At 40.1% G+C, this 19,526-nt stretch overlaps 1 protein-coding gene across 2 annotated transcripts; it reads right to left on the bottom strand.

Annotated features, from left to right (window-relative positions):
• Positions 1 to 3,744: 3,744 nt before the first annotated feature.
• On the bottom strand, positions 3,745 to 19,361 carry LOC148357736 (uncharacterized). Of its 2 annotated transcripts, none has more exons than XM_088345111.1 (8): positions 18,971 to 19,361; positions 16,088 to 16,189; positions 12,777 to 12,945; positions 12,587 to 12,633; positions 9,123 to 9,233; positions 7,421 to 7,628; positions 4,922 to 5,661; positions 3,745 to 4,150 (listed from the first exon to the last, which is right to left on the bottom strand). In XM_088345111.1, the coding sequence occupies exons 1-8, from the start codon at positions 19,115 to 19,117 to the stop codon at positions 3,887 to 3,889; spliced, it is 1,788 nt and encodes a 595-aa protein (XP_088201237.1). In that variant the 5' UTR covers positions 19,118 to 19,361; the 3' UTR covers positions 3,745 to 3,886. The 2 variants fall into 2 exon arrangements, with proteins under 2 accessions (XP_088201237.1, XP_088201236.1); XM_088345110.1 differs by having other exon boundaries at positions 7,421 to 7,634; positions 18,971 to 19,359.
• Between the last annotated feature and the right edge of the window lie 165 nt (positions 19,362 to 19,526).

Genomic DNA, 19,526 nt, shown 5'->3' with positions numbered 1-19,526 from the left:
GCTACTCCGGCTGTGTGGTGATCGATACTGGCCAGAAAATCTATATTTCCATGTAGCAGCAGAAATGTAAGGTCAGCTGTGACTAAAGCAATTACAGGGTGAATAAAAAGTTGATGTGGAATCATCAATAAATCCAGCAGAAATTGGGAGATCTTAGGGTTGCTTCGCACCTTGGATAAAGGTAGTAGAAAAAAATCTGCCAAGACTTTTTCCTAAATACCGGGTACGTGCAGCTTTTACATGGCCAAATTCAAGCACTTTTTAGGGTCTTGCAAAGCCATCTTTTTCAGTATCATTAAAAAAGGAATCCAGTGTGAATCAATCCATTGCCCTGCTGTTTGAGGTCACTGAATGCTGCCAGTAGGAAAAAGAACCAGAAAATATGATAAACCCCAAGCCAAATATTGAACCAGTGGCTATCACTCACTGAATGGGGCATAGAAAATAAAACCAAGCTTCAGTGCCCCATTTCATTAGTTTGCTGCCATCTATTGGTATATTTTGTATAATTTTTTTGTTTTCTTACCGACAGGCCTGGATGGCAACAAACTGTGGAGAAAGGAAAGTCAATCTATCTATGTACCCTTGTTATATCCTTCGAGAGGGGTGACCGACAGCAAGACAAACGCATAAACAAAAACAGGAAAAAAGAAAAAAGGAAAAAGTGGCAAAAAACACCAAGAAATTGACCATGGCCAACCCAAATGCCCAAACAAGAACCTTGGCACCCGAGTTGGTCACGCTTTCGTCCCTCCAGATGAACCGAGACACAAGAAAGCGGCCATGTCACTCGGGTCAGGGTGACACAACACACTCTTCTGTTCAACAGCAAGGCCCGACAGCTTTCACTTGACCCCTGCCGCATCATACAGGTGCCCTGCCCATCCCTTAGAACGTGTCCAAACATCCCACAATCCTTTCACAACATCTCTCCACTCATTCCTATCACCAACAATAGCTCTAGCTTCCACTATATTTAGACCTCTTTTCTGCAGTGCACTCATAACACCATCCATCCACGTCAACCGCCACCTTCCTCTTGGTCTCCTTCCATTTACTTCTGCTCTGTAGATCCTCTTCAACATTCGCTCCTCATCCATCCTCTCCATGTGTCCAAACCAACCAAGTACACTCTTATCCACACACTTGCTCAGTTCCACGACTACTCCAGTTCTGTCTCTCACAATTTCATTTCTCAGTCTATCCAATCTTGTCACTCCTGAAATACTCCTCAAACAATTCATCTCAAAAACATTTAATGTTTTTGAACCACTATTTTAGTCCAATCAAATTGCTGGTAATTTACCCGTTATGGACTGGCGTTACATATGAGGCGAAAAAGTCACACACCAAAACTCCATTACGTGACTCGCTCAATCTACGTCTTGCGTTGGTAAAAAGAACATTTTTTGTTGTTGACTTGGATCTCTAAAAAAAGACACAACCTTGCTCAGCCAGACTGCCGAGGTTTTTGAGTTTTTCCTTGCACTCATGCGGGTTTCAGATCAGGGGATGTTGTAAGAGTAGTCTGCGCAGCACGTTGACACTTGTGATTAAGGGCTATACAAATAAACATTAATTGACTTGACACTGGTAGTCCTATGCACTAATATGTAAAAAAAAAAAGATTTAACGCTTAAAAAAAGGTTGATGAACTCTTTATATACTCTCCGCTAGTGGCATGTGGTGACAGAAATTTGAAACAGGATTATCAATGTTTCATAATATATTCTTGGTGGTATGCCGTTTGGAGTTTACATGGATACTGTAGGACATTGAATGTTGGGTCAGCATTCTGTTTTGTAATGTATAAAAAAATGATAAACAATGTCAGAACATGATTATTGAATACTATGCTTGAATTGAAGTAATTGAATTGTATTGTGTAATCTCACCTGGGTGAGGGTTGGTGTGATCCTGTACCGTCTGTGGGAACAAAGGACATTCTGGGTTGCCTTGTCGACCTCCAAGGAGGCCGTCAGAAGCTCTGTGGTAGCGGAATGCCCCATACCCCGCAATCCAGTTTTATTGAGGCCAGTGAGTCCAGCTTAATAAGAGACCAATAAGTTCTGACCCAACGAGCGTGCAAGCAAGGAGCAAGGGACGAGGTCCTTTTCCAGGAGGCAATCAAAAAGTTCCGTTTTTTTAGGCAGCTACCTTAAAAGTCAAACCTGCATGCTTCTTCTGTGTAGGGCCGCTAAGCTATGCTGGCAGGAAAGGCCCCTGGGACAAAGAAAGGAAATGATCTGCATTTATATAGCGCTTTTCAAGTCAAGACTTCCCAAAGCGCTTTACATTGTGCATCACATTTCCCAATAGCGGCCGTGCAGCCATGTGAGGCGCTAACCTGCTTATTGGGGGTATTAGGGGTTCAGTGTCTTACCCAAGGACACTTCGACATGTAACAAGGAGGAGCCGGGATTCGAACTGCAATCGCTTGATCCCAAGACGAGCGCGCTACCTCCTGACCCCCAAAGGACAGGCCAGCCAAGAACCAGCTTCAATGCCCTGCAGTGATTTTGGGTCAAACCGGGCCTACAGACTAGAGGACTGCAACTCTCCCGCCAAGAACATCGGACCTGGCCTCCACTATCATCATACCAAAAACAAAGTTCATCAATTGTTGCCAGGTATGGATTGGTGTGCCTTTGGGGAATTCTATCAAAATACATTGACGCCCAGTTGCCTTAAGTTAAATTTACAGTACAACTTAAGACAATGTTGTTTTTTCTATACGAATGGTGCCAGTCAAGAGCCCAGCATCTATCTCTCTTTGTCTTATCATTTTTTATTGTTTAAGCCAGGTATCCTTTGTAGATGATTAGTAAAGAAATTTCGTTAAACCTGGGAGTGTGTGTCTTGATTGAAGTATGTTGAACTATCAAAAACTCGCGGCCCCCAGGATGATACTTCTTAATATAAAAGTTAGAGGGACAGTTTGTAATATTGTCCCACTAGGTGTCCCTACATTCTGTCGTGCCACCGGAAACGAGTGCTAAAAGCACAACAGAAGACATAATACAGGGCCTCAAAGTGACCAAAACACCTTTTAATACTTTTGAAAAAAATAAAACGCAAAAAAGACAAAAAAGGAAAGAGGAAAAAAAAGAAGATAATAAGCAAAAGTCAAGAAAAAAAAAAAGAATAATTTCGTTTTTGTCCTTTTTTCTTTGATTCCAATCTTTTATACTTTTTTCTTTCTTTTTCTCCATTTTCCTTTTTTGCTTTCTTTTTCCCTACTTTCCTTTTTATTCCCATTTGCCTTTTTTGCCCTTTTCTTATTTCTTCTTCCGTATCTGTTTTACTCCTTTAAAATCTTTTTTATATTTTTCCCTTAATTTTTGCCTTTCTTCGTGAAAGCTGGGTAAAAATGGAAAGAAAATGTGATCTAAGTTTGTAGTCTTCCTTGTACTCATTTTGGTCCCAATACACAACAGCGACATTTAGTGGACAAATATAAAACACCGGCGTTAAGAACAGCAGTGTTTTTATCAGCCCTGTTTTTGTGGAAAACCCCATTTGTCCCAACAACAGCCGGACACTAGCTTCAGCGGCCCCCAACTCAATTGAGTTTGAGACACCCTGCTTTAGATTAGCTAAACAGTTTTTCATCCGATTTCTTGTTAAGAATATCTAAAAAAAAAGCATGTGCTCAAATTATTTCTTGACCACCCAAATTGGCTACAATGCACTGTACCTGAACTCAGTCTATACAGATGTTTTGCACACGACTGCTATCTGCAGTTCAGTAGAAGATGGTGTTGCTTTAATCTGAGAAATCAAAAAAGTATTGAACAAAAATATAAATGTTAATATTGGGTAAAGAACACATTCCTACAGTGTATGCAGTCATTCAATTCTTCGAGTTGAAGTAGTGTAGCAGTGATCAGTAGAGGCACTTGTGGTTGCTGAGGTTCCTCCTGTAGCCAAAGCTCTTTCCGCAATGCTCGCAGATGAACTTCTTGAGCCCCGTGTGGACCTGCTGGTGGGACTTGAGGCTGCTGCTCTGGTTGAAACTGCGACCGCAGACGTCGCAGATGTACGGCTTCTCCCCCGTGTGGATGCGGCGATGCCGGGTCAGGTTGCCCAAGTTGTTGAAGCGTTTGTCGCAAATCTGGCAGTGGAACCGCTTCTCGCCGGTGTGCAACGCCTAACCAAAGCAGGAGAAAGGAATTTGATTTGATCTTGCCATCAAACAGTATTGGATTTTTCTTTTCAATTCTTGACAGATGTGCAGAACTTATCATTTGATCGACAAATAATCGATTTTTACTCTAATAGACAACCCTTTTTAGAATTAGAATTGTCTATATACTGTAGTTATTGATAACGACGGAGTGAACATTGTTTACAATGAGATTAGACATGGCACTCTGGGATAAACATGTCATGTACACTTAAAATAGATTTACAAGGTAGTGCTTAGAAATTGGTCTAAATGCATCAGAACAATAGTGCAATACAAAATAGTGCAAAAACATTTGATAGCTACATAATTCAAAATAAGTCGATAAATAATATATGAATACACATTTTATACATTTAGGCAAGATATATATTTCTCAGTCTTGTGCGCTTGTTTAGGGCGGTGATGGCCCTAGGAAGAGTCTCTGAGCCTGTAAGTCTTTGTTTTAGAGCTAACAATTAGACGTTAAAATATTTTTTTCAACTGGGAACTTTTCAAATCTTCAGACAACAAACCTTACCTCCCCAAAAAATAGGGATTTACAAAAAAGGTTTTTCATCTGCTGTTTGCAAGTGTTACTGCCCCTGAGAATGAATAAATAAATAAATAAGTCAAAATAGCAAAAATTGGCTGGCACCGGCTCATATTATTTGGAATAAACGTCTGGCATTGAATGAGTTAAGATCGAAAATACCTTTTGGGGGGATTTTTTTGAAATTGTAAACAAAAAAGTACCATGTGTGTCTTGAGGCTGCTCCCCTGCGAGAATGAACGATGGCAAACATTGCATGAGTAGGGTTTGATTCCGGTGTGGATCTGTGCATGTATCCTCAGGGAACTCGTCGTCATGAAGATCTTCCCGCAAGTGGCGCAGATATTTTTGCTCCCGGCCGAGTGATTCGACTGCTGGTGCCTGCACAGATCTGCAGCCGATGACAACGGGACGCTGCAAAGTTTGCACAAGCATGGGAAGTCATGTGCGTGCGATTTCTGGTGCTTTCGCAACGCCAAAATGCATCCACTGATGCTGCCGCAAACCAAGCAGGGCAGCAAGGAAGTGTCGTTGTGCGCCTCAAGATGGCTCTTCTGGTTGAACGTCTTCCCGCAGTTCGAGCAGATGTATGGACGCTCCCCCGTGTGAATCCTCATGTGACTTTTGAGCGTGCCATCCTGGTTGAAGCTCTTATCGCACGTGTTGCATTTGTACGGTTTCTCGCCCGTGTGGACTCGCTGGTGGCGTCGCAGGTTGCCGAGAGTGTTGAAAGTTTTGGTGCAATCGGGGCAGCGGTGAACGCGCTGGCGGGGAGCCACGTGCAAACGCTGGTGCATTTTGAGGCTGCAAGCTTGGTAGAAACTCTTGTCACAGAGGGTGCATTTAAAAGGGCGCTCATTGTTGTGCATTCTTTGATGGTCCAGTAGAGTTTGCTTGAGAGCGAAACCCTTGCCGCACACATCGCACGTATGAGCTCGTTCGCCTGAAAAACACCGACAGTGGAAGTATATTTCTCAAATCAATTAATTAGGGGTCGCAAACTCAATTGACTTGGGGGCTGCCGGAGGTAAAGTAGAGGCAAGATCTTAAACCCTAGCCTGACCCGAAATTCGGATCGCGTCTAAAATGGCAATCATTACGACTGGGTTTGGGCCAGGCGCCCACGTTTTTCTTTTAATTATCTACCCGTCTTTATTCTTTGTTCTACAGCCTTGGTCCCTCAAATCAAGGTGATTTGTTGTGCTCTGGCTGGTTCGGGCTTTAATACCCGCGGGCTGGGATGGATTTTTTTCAAGCCTAAGCTTACCTCTAAGGTAGGGTTCGGTTGGGGTTAGCCTAAATTTGGTTTTCTATGTACAGACAACTAACTCGCTCAGTCACACCTAAGAACAATTTAGGCCAATTAAACTGACATGCATGTCTTTGGAATGTGGGAGGAAATCAGAGTGCCCGGAGGAAACACACTCAGGCACAGCGAGAACATGCAAATTGCTCACAGGGAGGCTGGGGTAGCTGGAATAACCCTGGACCTCCGCACCGTGGGGCTGCACGCTAACCACCCAGCTGCAGTGCCGCCTTAAGAATATAACATATCGATGACCTAAGTACTCACATCAACGAAAGATACTAATATCAACTACCCTCTTTTATGATCAAGAACCAGAAATAATAAGGGGAAATTGCAGACGATTTAAGAGGTTCAAAGAAAATATTTTATCAGGATTAATACATTTTACTCAGAAACTAGTTGTTATTTCATGTCATTCAACATTTTCAATTTTGGAATAGAAATTGATGGTATCATTGGGCCAAGAACAGTTAAAAAGGATTTTGGTCTGATAAATAGCGGCATTAAACCTGTATTTCAGTCATAGCCCCTTTATTTGTTTGTAAACATTGTTACCTATTCGGTGGATGGTGCTTAACCTGAAGGAAAAAGAATACATGCGCTGGTCAGAAGACTGAGGAAAAGAAAGCTGTTGTCAAATCAAAATAAAAAAGTACAGGTCTGCAGCGCACAATTAAATGTTTACTGTTGCTAACGAGTCCATATTATTGTTTGTATCGGCAAAATACCTTTTTATTTACTCAGCTTCAACTAACTTTTAGCGTGTAGCCTAAACCAGCTCAGTAGCCTAGATGGTAGTGTGCCCGCTTTGAGACTGGGAGGTCGCTGGTTCGCGCCTCGACCGAGACATACCTAATTGGTATAATGGCGGCGCCCTCTGGCTGCGGCTGCATCGACCCGCTACAACGGGTCAGGTGTATCGACCTTTTGTTCTGTGTACATTGTTACAAAGAATGACAATACAAAGGAAATTATTATTATTATTATTATAAATGCTTACCCTTGTAAAAACTGCGTGGGTCGAAAATAAAAACAGGTACGCATTGCAAATAATCCTGCATACAATCAAAGTAATCTATTGGATACATTAAATTTTTTATGTATTTATTGTTTTTAGGGGGGCATTTAGGCTACGTGCTAACAGGGAGCTGAAGCTAAGAAAATGACAAGATACCAATCATTGCTCAAGATTGTCCGCTGTAAAACTCCAATTCACGATCACTAATGTTGCGCTCCGATTCTGGCACACAAACAAACAACATGCGGACAACTCGCAGCTACAATAGGTTTCTTTTCCTCTTACTTCTGACCAGCGCAAGCATTCTGTTGCTTCCAGCTTCAACTGTGACGTCTGTAGGCTCTGAAAGGGTCTATACCAAAAAAAAGCCCAGACCTGTGTGCTGACGCATATGCGCGTTGAGGCTGTTCCTCAGTGAAAACGTGTGTCCGCAAATTGAACAAGAGAAGTTCCTGTCCCGGTTCAGCAATCCCAAGCGGTTTCTGCTCTGCCGCTTGCTGAAGAACTTGCTGCTCGGTTTCCCAACATGGACGACATCACTGCTGGTGTCAATATCGTCCGTTTCATCTTTATCCTCCAAATCCTGCCGCTTGAAAGAAGGGTCAGAACAATGTCGTTATTTCCATTTAAAATAATTCTACAAATCATTCATCTGGATTATTTCTGTCTATGTTTTTCAATGTACATGCAAATATTAAAATCTTGAAAATGTTAAGTTGTCTTCCCATTTTAGTGATTCCCAGGTTTTACGACAAGGTTTTTATTTCACATAATATTCAAAGAGCAAAAGATGTAGAACAAATTAAAAAATGAAAGAGGAGAAAAACTATGGGAAAAAACAACAACAAAATGTTACGTGCTTATATCAAAATTGTTTTTGTGTGATAATCTTTACATTTTTATCCGACTTCATATTAAGCCATAAAATCATTAATTTATCTTTTCTTATAATTATCTGTCGTCAGACTGTGTTAAAGGTGTGTAATATTTGGTGGCTCCCAGTGGTACCAAAAAAACTCAATTCAGTAAAAGAAAAACATTGATTTGAATAATTGGCAAATCCATGAACTATCATCTCAATGTTAATGTTTAGAAATATTCATAGGTGGAGGAATGTGTATTTCTTTCACATAGTGGGATCCATACCTAGCAGTCGCCGCCATGTTTGTCTGGCATCTAGCTGCTACGCTGTGCTCTTTTGGCACTGTTTTTCTTTTGCCTTAGATAATACAGTGCCATTTAGTGGTCAAGTATTATGTACGGTATTCAACAATGATAAAATATGATTCCTTTTTTTCATGGAATACTACATTATTGTATGAAGTGTTTAGATCAGGGGTGTTAAATTTATCTTAGCACCAAGAGCCACATGGTAGAAAATACTTTCTTATGAGGGTTGGACAAGTAGATTAAAAAGAATGAGAGAAAGAATGATTGAGAGAGAAAATAAAAGGGAGAAAGAGAGGGAAAGAGAAGGATACAGAGAGAGAGAGAGAAAGAAAGAGATAAAAGAGACAATGAGGGAAAGAAAAAGAGAAAAAAGAAAACAGGAAGAAACAGAAAATGAGAGAGAAAAAGGATAGAGAGAGAAGAAGACTGATAAAAGACGGGAAGAAAGAAATGAAAATGGAGGGACAAAGGCAGAAAAAAGCTTGTGGACATATTTAAAATTGCAGCTCCCCTTTTCTCTTGCGCTTATCGAAGTGTTGTCATGCGGGTCGTATAAAAACCCTAAGCAGGTCTGATCTGGCCCCCATGTTTAGACTGTCAATTGGGCGGGATCTCCAGCTTTTTGCTGTCCGCCCTTTTTTTCCTTCCTGCCTTCTCAATTGTTTCATAAAGTTGTTCATTTTGAAATTATTTTATCCTTGTATTCGGATTAAAGAAATAAGGCAAAAATGCTGATCAATCGAAGTAAAATAAGAAAACACGTTTTTTTTTTTTGTCTGGACAAAAAAAAATATCATAGATTTAAATTTCATTTGTTCTTTTGAACAAACATGGACAGAAATAAAACTATTGTATTTAATTATTTTCTAATCCGTTTGAATTGAAATGACACGAGTTGTGTCCTGACCAGGAAGTCTTCGTCGTGATCGCTGAGGTGCGGGTGCTCTCCCTGTTGGGGGGACCCACACAACGTCTGGTCAACAAAGCCGTCATTTGACAGCCCTGGAGGCTCCTCATCCTGTTACAAAAAATGACCCCACAACAATGTAAACATTGTTCAACATCATCAGAAAGAATTCTCTTGAGCAGTAAAACTCTAAAGCGTATATCGTGATTCAAACCATGTGATCATTCCTCAATGGAACAACAAATGACTGTTAAAATGATTTAGATAGAGAGATAGAGAGAGAGATAGAGAGAGAGAGAGAGAGAGAGAGAGAGAGAGAGAGAGAGAGAGAGAGAGAGAGAGATAGATAGATAGATAGATAGATAGATAGATAGATAGATAGATAGATAGATAGATAGATAGATAGATACTTTATTCATCCCTGCAGGGAAATTCACACTTCCAGCAGCATCCCTGTGCTGGAGAACAAAACAATAATAAAGCAAAAAGAATACAATACACAAATACCCAAATAAATTAATAAATAAATTAAGCCATAATAATGACTTGAAATCCCTCTTTTCTTTTATAGTCATTTGTTAATTTGGGGATGAGATGTTTCATGAATCAGTATGTAGTATTGGCAAAGATGACTACTTGAAATTTGAGTCTTACTCTAAAAATATGTGCTCAGGCAGTAGAGTGCTCGTTTTTAAACCAAGAGGATGCAGGTTTAAATCCTGCCTCTTTCGAAATAAATGCTGAAGTGTCATTGGGCAAGACACTAAACCCCTTAGGCCCCCAATAAGCAGGTAGGCGCCTTGACTCCTCTATCGGTGTGTGAATAGGTCGATGTAAAGTACATCTTAAAGCGCTTTAGTATGTCTTCAATGGTTAAAGTAGGCCATTTCCATCCCAAATTTCGGAAACTCTCATTTCGCAATAGGGTATCCAAGAACCTTATGAGGACTAGTGGTTTTACAATGACTTAAAATATCATGCTGTTACATTATTGTTTTATCCCTAAAATTGGACCACAGCAATTACAACTAACATTATCAACTGACATTATCACAACACAAAAAAGCACAGAAGTAGAAAAATATTTTCCACCGGAATGGAAATGGCAACATCGGGTTACATTTTGCATAGGGCTTATAGAGCACTGCCAAAAATGATCAATTATAACGCCTACTGTAATATAAATTAGAACATATTAAAAATACTAACACAAACAGTTTCTCCATAAGTTAAAAAAAAAGAATTCATTTAACTATGGGAATTCAATTGAAGGTGTCTCAGGACTTTTTAAAGTCTACTTGACTGTGCCCAAACACAACAATATATGAACTTTACGTCAATAAAATTTAGGACACTTTGGTCTTAAATTCCCGCTGATATTTTGATATTTAAAGGGACAGTGTGTATCATTTAGAACCTCTTAGTGGTAAACAACACTACATTCCTTTAAAGGAACAGTGTGCAATATTCAGTGGCTCCCAGCAGTACAAAATATTCTCAGTCAGTAAAACAAAACGAAAAAAAAACACATGAACTATCATACTAATGTTCATTAAAAAAAATCTCGAAATGTTTTTACTTTTATTACATAACGGAATCCATACGTAGTAGTCGCTGCCCTGTTTGTCCGGTCTAGCTAAATGTATTGATCATTTGGCACTGGTTTTCGTTCAGACAACAGTGCTCTCTAGCGGTCAAATATTACACACTCGGGCTTTAAAGAAAACAATATTAATTTAAATAATAAGTAAAAATACATGAATTATTGAGGAGGTTAATATTGGAGTCCTGCAAAGGAGATTGCATGGGTTGCCAGTTAATTATTTTGGCTATTATTATTTAGTGTTTGTTGTTTTGACTATTGTGAACTGTTTAAATCTAGGCTTAAAACACACTTCTATTCTACAGCTTATGAATGATCTATATTTCATGTTGACAATATCTGTGTATTTGTTTTTGCAACATGGTCATCCTGGAAGGGGGATTACCTCATGTGCGGTCCCTTCTCAAGGTTTCTTCCTTTTCCTCATGTTGAGGTTTTTAAGTTTTTCCTTGCCCTCATGTAGGTTTTGGATCAGGGGATGGTGTAATAGTAGTCTGTGGTCTGTGCGGCCCTTTGAGACTTTTTGTTATTAAGGGCTATACAAATAAACATGACTTGACATCATTATCACTAACAGCCAATTGAGTATCTCTTGTTTGATTTCTACACCCTTTCAGGCAGATTTGCTTTTGTAAAATACGAGATTTAATTGAAATAAATGGCTCGGGGGAAGGCCTTATCAACAGGTTGGAATTTCTTATCTGATGTTGGGCTCTCTTCCCCGTTCTCTTGCAAGTTCAAATTGAATTCCTTCTCAGATTCAGATTCAGATCTACTTTATTGTCATTCTAGTACACGTGTATACAGAACGAAATGTCGATACATCTGACCCGCAGAGTTTCCTTGAATGTACAGATATAAGTAAAAGTTGTATTGTATTAAGGCTACGTATAGTATTTTACCATAGTGCCGATAGTGCAAGAGGAGTAGCTAACCAGATGTGCAAAATGGGCAGTCAGGTTAACAAGTCAGGTAAACAGTAACATTAACACTGTAACAATAACGCTGTAAGTACAATAGTGCAGAGAGCAAATGTGCAAGGAGTGGCAAGCTATAAAGAACTGCCAGTAGTGCAAAAAGTCAGATTAGCAGCCGTTTAGATTTAGGTTAACTATATGTTAGATTGACCATTTAACAGTCTAATGGCCAGGGGGACTAGACTACTGCGGAACCTGGTGGTCCTGCACCGCACACTGCAGTACCTCTTCCCGGAGGCTAGCAGAGTGAACAGTCCATGATGGGGGTGAGAGGGGTCCCCGATAATGTTCTTAGCATGGGATAGGCAGCGCTTCTGGCCAATGTCCTGAATGGAGGGAAGTGTAGTCCCGATTATTTTCTCTGCTGTCCTCGTTACCCTCCTCACACTACCCCAGTCGGTAGCGCTGCAGCCTCCACACCACACAGAGATACAGCTGGTCAGGATACTCTCTATGGTGCCCCTGTAGAATGCGATGAGGGAAGGTCGGGGCAGATGGGCTCTCCTCATCCTCCGTGTCTACTCTTAAACTTATTAACTAGCATATAAAGACACGTTTTTTTAAATAGTGGTAGGACAAGAAAGTTGCATTTAATTGAAATAACACGAACCTCACCTAGGGGAGCTGAAAAGATTGTCTGTTATCTTGCTTCTGCAGGTACCAAAAAACAAAACCTTTACAAAAGGTAATGAGAGGAAAAATGTTGCGGTTTGGTCACTTTGAGTCTCTAGTTTGTATTCTTCCTTGTGCTTTTTAACACTCGTTTTTGGCTGCACTACACAATACAGGGGAATCTAGAGATTTAATATCACACACTGTCCCTTCAATGCTACTTACATACACTTGCAAGACCAAGTCAACATGATGTAGGTGATTTGAAGTACCTTTACAGTGAAGTTAACAACAGCTGGCTCTTTGACGATCTCAGGAACTGCAGACACGATTGAGAAAAATGTTTGGCATTTCTTTAAAAGCAACTTTTACGCTGTATTAGATCCTACTAGAAGAACACCATGATGATAAATCATCAACATCTTAAAATTATGTCAATGATGATGAAGAACTGGAGTTCACCTAAGCCATGCACGTCCTCTTCAGATGGGTCGACATCTCTGTTTGTTTCCTGCTCATTCACCGCATGTTCTACTATGACTTGAGCATTTGCCATCAACACACTGAGTGCTGTTTCCGCAAGGTTTAACTTCCTCTTCAGTTCTTCCAACTGCATTTCTCCTTGCATTACCTGCACAAAGGCCAAAATGATGTTCATACAAAAGATAAATGTTCATTACCAGTGTAACACAAACTGATATCTGTAGGATAATTACAAAATCACACACAAGAAACTGTCAAATACAGTGGTAACTCTTCATACGAGCTTAATTTGTTCCAGGATCATGTTCGTAGCTCGAATAACTCGTGTAACAAGCAAATTTTCCCTATATGAAATAAGAAAAAAACTAATTGGTCTGCTGCTGTCCTCTCAAAAGTATTCAGGGGAACCCTAAACTGCTATAAAACACATCTTTCTGATCATTTAGAACCCTTTCAGATAGTAATCAAACATAAAACTTACAGTCATAAGATAAATAAGATATTTACGAAATAAAATTTTATGAAGAGCGCCCTGACGAATGTGTCCACGGGTTAAATAGGAAGGTGTGGGAGAGACACTGGTGCAATGAGGAGTCATGGAGATCGCATACATGTCAACTTATATGGTTTTCACTTATTTTATATATTTTTAACCATTTTAAATTGTATATGCCTTCTAACAATTTTGTACAGGATTTATTTTTTAAAGACCGTCTTGTTTTTCTCTCTTTGGCTCCTGTCCGGATCGTCTTTGTTACTCGTAGCAGACGACAACGTCATTATAGATTGCTTATATTGTTGCAGTATTCCTCACAGTCCGTCTTCAGAATTAGAGTCAACTTTATCATCAATGTGTTTGTGGCAACCCAAAGTCCCATCCCCTAGGTCAGGCTGTACTGGGCGGGCAGATGCAACCTCTTCTATTGGGCGAGGTTGTAAACCACCTTTACCTCCCAGTAAATGCCCTGTTGAACAGTTGTCAACTGTGTGCAGACCTCAGTGGTATGGTCACGTCACAAGATCATCAGAACATACCAAGATCATTCTCAAGGGCACAGTCTAACGAGGCAGGAGGAGAGGAAGCCTGAAAAAGAACTGGGGCGACAACATTAAGGAATGGACTGGTGCCAGCTTTGCCACGACCCAAGAGCAGGCCAGGGACCGTCAACGGTGGAGGAGGCCATCCAGAGTTGGCCCCTCGTTGGCCAACTCTGGATACATTTGTGATTGTTGAAGGACCTTCCCTTAACCCATGCAGTTAAGGGATTCATGAACCGCGAGCATGCCCTGTAATCAATTGGCTCCTAAAAGTGGTCCCACTAGAGGCCAATCCACTAATTGCCTACGGATGCTTACGCTGCCCAGAGGGAAAGAGATCACCAGGCTGGTGAGTGAGAACGCCAGACTCTCCAAGCCTGTGGGATAAGCGGCCACTGACCGACTCTTTTTTTCCAAGAGTAAGAAGAGGAACCCGATTCTGTTTGTCATGAAGATAAGGCGGAACCCCCGCTTTTGGGTGTCCTTGAAGACTTCCTTGAATCATTACTGACAGTTAACTTGTTTTTCAGACTAAGGTGTTCTCACCTCAGGAAGGGGAGACAAAAGGACCCTTGTAAAGGCTCCACCGGCCACAGAAAACCTACCTACGTTTTGAAAAAGAACCTTTGATTTTGCGGACATCAACCCCCTATCGCCCCATGATTGTTATTAAACCGTTCTTTGTTCAAAACTAGAAAACTGACTTCTTGTTTGTGTATTTTCAGAGTCGACTAAGATTAGACGCCTTTACATATAGCCCATTTTTGTACTGTACCCCTGTACAAGCCAGGGGTAGCAAACAAGTTTGACACAAAGAGCCGAGATTTTTAACTGTGAGAGTCAAAGAGCCACACCACGCGCTGACCTGCCATGACAGACAGACACACACAAACACACACAATTAAAAACATATTGTTTTCCATACCACACTCCTCTCCTTACAGTATTTTTCTTGTGTTGATTTTGTGGAAAGTGTACATCCTCAATACACACAAAAAAACTAAATATGAACCAAGGCAAAGAGCGGGAGTATATAGAAAATATGATGAAGCAAAGAGCCGCATTCTTATTGGCAAAGAGCCGCATGCGGCTCTGGAGCCACGTGTTCGCCACCCCTGGTCTAAAACATAGCTTTTGCTTCCCCGGGTTGCCACAAGTTAATACAATGAAATCAAGGTTCCACTCCAGTTGGCAAAGTATAGTTGGTTGGTTTGATCCCTTAACCACTAGGATTGTAGGGGCACCATTTCCTGCGGTGTGTTTTGGTGGCGCCCAGTCGAACATATATTTCCACATATTTCCAGCACCCAGGAAGTGAAGTTCCTGCTGGGCCTGCTTTATCACCACCGTAGTGTTAGCCAGCTAGGAGAGGTCCTGGAGATCAGCACACCCAAGAATCATCTTGACTGTACCCCTTCCACACTGTCCCCGGTGATGTGAAGCGGGGCTGGTTCCCCTTTGCCATTCCAAGTCCAGGATTATCTCCTTTGTTTAGTGATGTTCAGTGGGAGGTTGTTCACTACACACCACACCGTTAGTCTTTTGACCTCATTCCTTTAGTCTGACTCTTCTTCCCTGAGATGAGTCCGACCACGGTTTTGTCTTCAGTGAATTTGATGCTATTTGTGGGATGGGTCGGGGAAATCAAAGAAAGCGCAGTGTCTTGCCTTGAGTAGATGTCATTTTGTGTTGTAAGGTTTTTTTTATCGCTTAACAAGGAAGAATTGCAATCATCAATAAGGATAAAAATGGTGTAGGTTGACAGATATGAGATCATAAAACTGTTGATGATATGTAAGTTCTTACAGTATACTTATAATTAAAATTGCTGCAACTTTAAATTTGCATGCGCAAACTGGACAAGCTGATGCTGGCATTGAGCAGTGAAAAGCGGTGAACCGAGGTTTTGAGTTTTTCCTTGCGCTTATGTAGATTTTAGATAAACGGATGGTGTAATAACAGTCTGTCGTCTGTAACAGTCCGTAGTTCGTACAGCCCTTTAAGACTTCGTGTGATTAAGGGCTATAGAAATAAACATGACATGGCTTGACCGGTTTCGAGCGGACTCTAGTAGTAGCCTCTGGGACTGCTCAAAAACTGTTCTCCGAAATTCCCGTGTTTGGAGGTGCTCGAATTAAGAGGTACCTACATAACTCAATACACAGTGTTTTGAATCCATGCAGTAGTAACAAATGAAGGTGGTGCTAACTAATATAACATTAGTGACATTTTGAAATATTCAAGTAACGTACTTGCAAGCGAAGCAGAGATGAACATTCGCTGTAAAGATGGCAAATGTTGTCGGCTGCCTCTTGAGCCAGAAACGTCATGATGATGTTGGCATGATGAACCACCTGATGGAGAACAACCAGTTTATAAAATTGTTAATTGCCAAATGCAAGTATACATTGTATAAGTAGCTTGAGACAGGGTTTTTGGAACAAGACTCTGAAAATGGGTTTGGCAACAAATGAAACTAATAAGATTAATCCACCATGTTGATAAGGTAATTGTTTTTTTTGTTAATGCAATTTGAGATTTTAATTTCAGTCACTCAAAGATGGTGCTCAATATTAAAAAAAACAACTTGTGCATGATTATTATATTTGGAGGTGTACATTTGTTTTGCAAAGATTTTTAAAGTGAGGTTAGGCTAACACAGGGGTAACTAACGTAGTACAAGCGGGCAGTACGTAGCCTCATAAGCACACCTGAGTATTCCAGGGACCAGTCCTTAAAATAGTAACAGGCCATTGTGATTTTACAGAAAATGTGATTTCCAACTGGCATGAGAAATTTTTGACATGATCAGTGTCTTCGAACACACATTCAATTCTTCCAAATGTAATTTTTAAACATGGCCATAATTTACATCACTCAGTGCCCTGGTACAAGACAGATGTTTTAGGAGTTTACTTCTTTATGATAATTTCTTATTTTGATTTTTACTAATTTTATCCACTGGGTGTGTCTGTGTATTGGGTATTCTGGGTTGGTGGTTGGGAAAAAAAGGAGTGGATTATATTTTCTTATTGTACATTGAATACTTTTATACAGCATCTTAAGTTGCAATCCATTGCCTCAAAAGAGCTTTACAAATAATGTTTTATTTGAGCCTATTGTAGCCCTGCTTCTGATAATTACAACATGGTGATAACATAAGATGAACATGGTAAAGACATGGTAATTTTTTATTTTAGAACTGAGAGATCACCCTTTGTACTACAGTAACCCTCGGTTAACGCGGTTAATGGGGACCAAAACCACCCGCGAAAAGTGAAAATCCGCGAAGTAGCGACGCCCCTTCAAAAATGCTTAAAAAATAAATAAATAAATATATATATATATATATATATATATATATATATATATATATATATATATATACATATATACTTTATTTTATTAGTATTATTTTTTTAGACCCGGTTAATGGGGACCAAAACCACCCGCGAAAAGTGAAAAGCTGCGAAGAAAAATGCTTAAAAAAAAATATAAGTATATATATATATTTAATTATTTTATTTTATTATTATTATTTTTTTAGACCCACAAAGCTCTGAACCCGCGAACGTGGAACCGCGAAGTAGCGAGGTCCCACTGTATTCAATAACAAAAAAGTACTCACTTGCTTCAGAAAAATTGGTGACTACAGGACTGAAGCGACAAATCAAATTTTTTTAAGTTTAAGCTAAAAGCAATTTGAAAAAAATATTTTCTGAACATTTTGCACAGGACGGTAAAGACCGAACATGAAATAGGGTTTTGTTGGGATAGGTTCCAGGGGCCAGCAACAAGCTGTTCGGGAGCTATATGCTTCTCCTGGGCACCCCCTAGTGGGTCCCTGGTTCTTTTTCAAAAATGTCTGATAATGGAAAATTAAATAACAATAATATTAATAATACATTGGATTTCGAAGCGCCTTTCAGGACACCCAAGGTCGCTTTACATATGAGTAGGACACAACGATAAAGCAAGAATAAAATAAGAGGAAGGAGAAATTGTGCAAACTACAGCGTGCTAATGAGAAGTAGTTCCGTTTTATTGCTGTTCAGTTTAGGAAGTTGACTGTGAACCATGATTTTACAGTATTTCAGAAAGGCAAGAGTTGAGGTCAGGTGGTGGGGGTATCGAGTTGGGTTTGCAGGGAAGGAAAAGCTGGGTGCAATCGGCGGCGCAGTGGATGGAAATATTGAATTTCCTGAAAATATGGCAAAGCAGGAGAATGTAGGTTAAAAAGAGGAGGGTTCCCAGGACAGAGCCCTGGGGCACACCTGGGGAGACTGGAGAGGGGTCAGAGGAGAAGAACTTGAGTTGAACGAATTTGAGTGCGGCCAGAGAGGTACGAGTAAAACCATTGGAGGGGGGAGTAGGATAGACCAAGTGAAGAGAGTCTGCTCAGAAGGGGGAATGGCATATGGTTTATGTAGAAGCAAGAATATTGCGCAAACATTCGTAACATTTTCAGGTTAATATAGATGTATACAGTATCTAAGTATGTGTTGCCTTACTTTAAGGTTTATCAAAAGCTTTTAATTTTTGTGGTTTTCAATTTTTTTTTTTTTCTTTGGCTCTTAGCATTTTGGGTTGCCAACCCTGGGTCTATTGTTTTGTTTCCAACATATTAGCATGATAATCTCTCAGATCAATTGCAAAAATGGTTATTGTATTTGTAGGGATATGAAGCAACTCTTCTTAAGAAAAGCTTAATCAAAACGATTTTAAAATCTAAATGAGCACTGGACAATATTGGAAATTACTGGGTCAGCAGTCATTGAGATTTTGATATTTACACAATATCGTCCATATTTTTTAAATACAATGTCACGTGACTAGAGGTTGATGAACTTGTAAAAATGTGAGACTAACAAATATATTCAAAAAAGAGGAACCAACGTTGTCAAAGATAATATAAAATAACAACTCAGTAAGACTTTTAACAAATGTAAGCTTTGCACCGACTTCAAAATATCAACACAGGAAGTGGCCAACTGTTTCGTTTTCGACAATGGCGAAAACGTGGATGCTACGGTAGAAGCTAGCGAACTAGCTATTCTATATCTATGTTCACTCAGAAAGGGCGGGGCAGGTTAATGAGAGAATAAAAAAGTACCGTATCAGTTTACATTTGATACCTTTTGAGTCAAGGAAAATGAAGCGCAGTCGCCCGTGGCAGTTTCCTCCGTTGTGTTGCAATCAACAACAGTGTTGCTTATTTCCATTACAACTCGGTTCGCCATTTGTTCCAAAATGGATGTCGCTCGTGATTCGAAGTCCCCCATTTGGTGTTTTCAAAGCAGATTAAAGACGAATTATTTGAAGAAAAACGTAAAAGACTAACGCTACACGCTACAATTAAAACGTTATACAGTACACGAAGAACCGGCGCTAACTCTCACCGGAAGTGACGTTCGCTCACTCGTGTTTTGTCCAAAACAGTCTTGTTTAAAATAATTACACTGCGGATTATAATTGATTAAATATAATATAATTTACTCCAAATGAATTACTTGTATTCAAAAGGATTTTATAGGGAGTCATCGTGTCACGAGTAGCACTCAACGTTCTAATAATGCTACCTTGTTTCCGGCAAAACTTTCAAAATAAAATAAGACGTTTAACTGATTTGTCACTCCATCCATCCATTATCTGCACTGCTTATTCTCAGTAGGGTCGCGGGGGTGCTGGAGC

This window comes from Urocampus carinirostris, chromosome 10 (assembly GCF_059441175.1).
Source record: "Urocampus carinirostris isolate Australia breed hairy pipefish chromosome 10, RoL_Ucar_1.0, whole genome shotgun sequence".
Lineage (NCBI taxonomy): Eukaryota > Metazoa > Chordata > Actinopteri > Syngnathiformes > Syngnathidae > Urocampus > Urocampus carinirostris.
The sequence above is the reverse complement of the archived record's forward strand: the minus strand, read 5'-3'. Positions and strand labels throughout refer to the sequence as shown.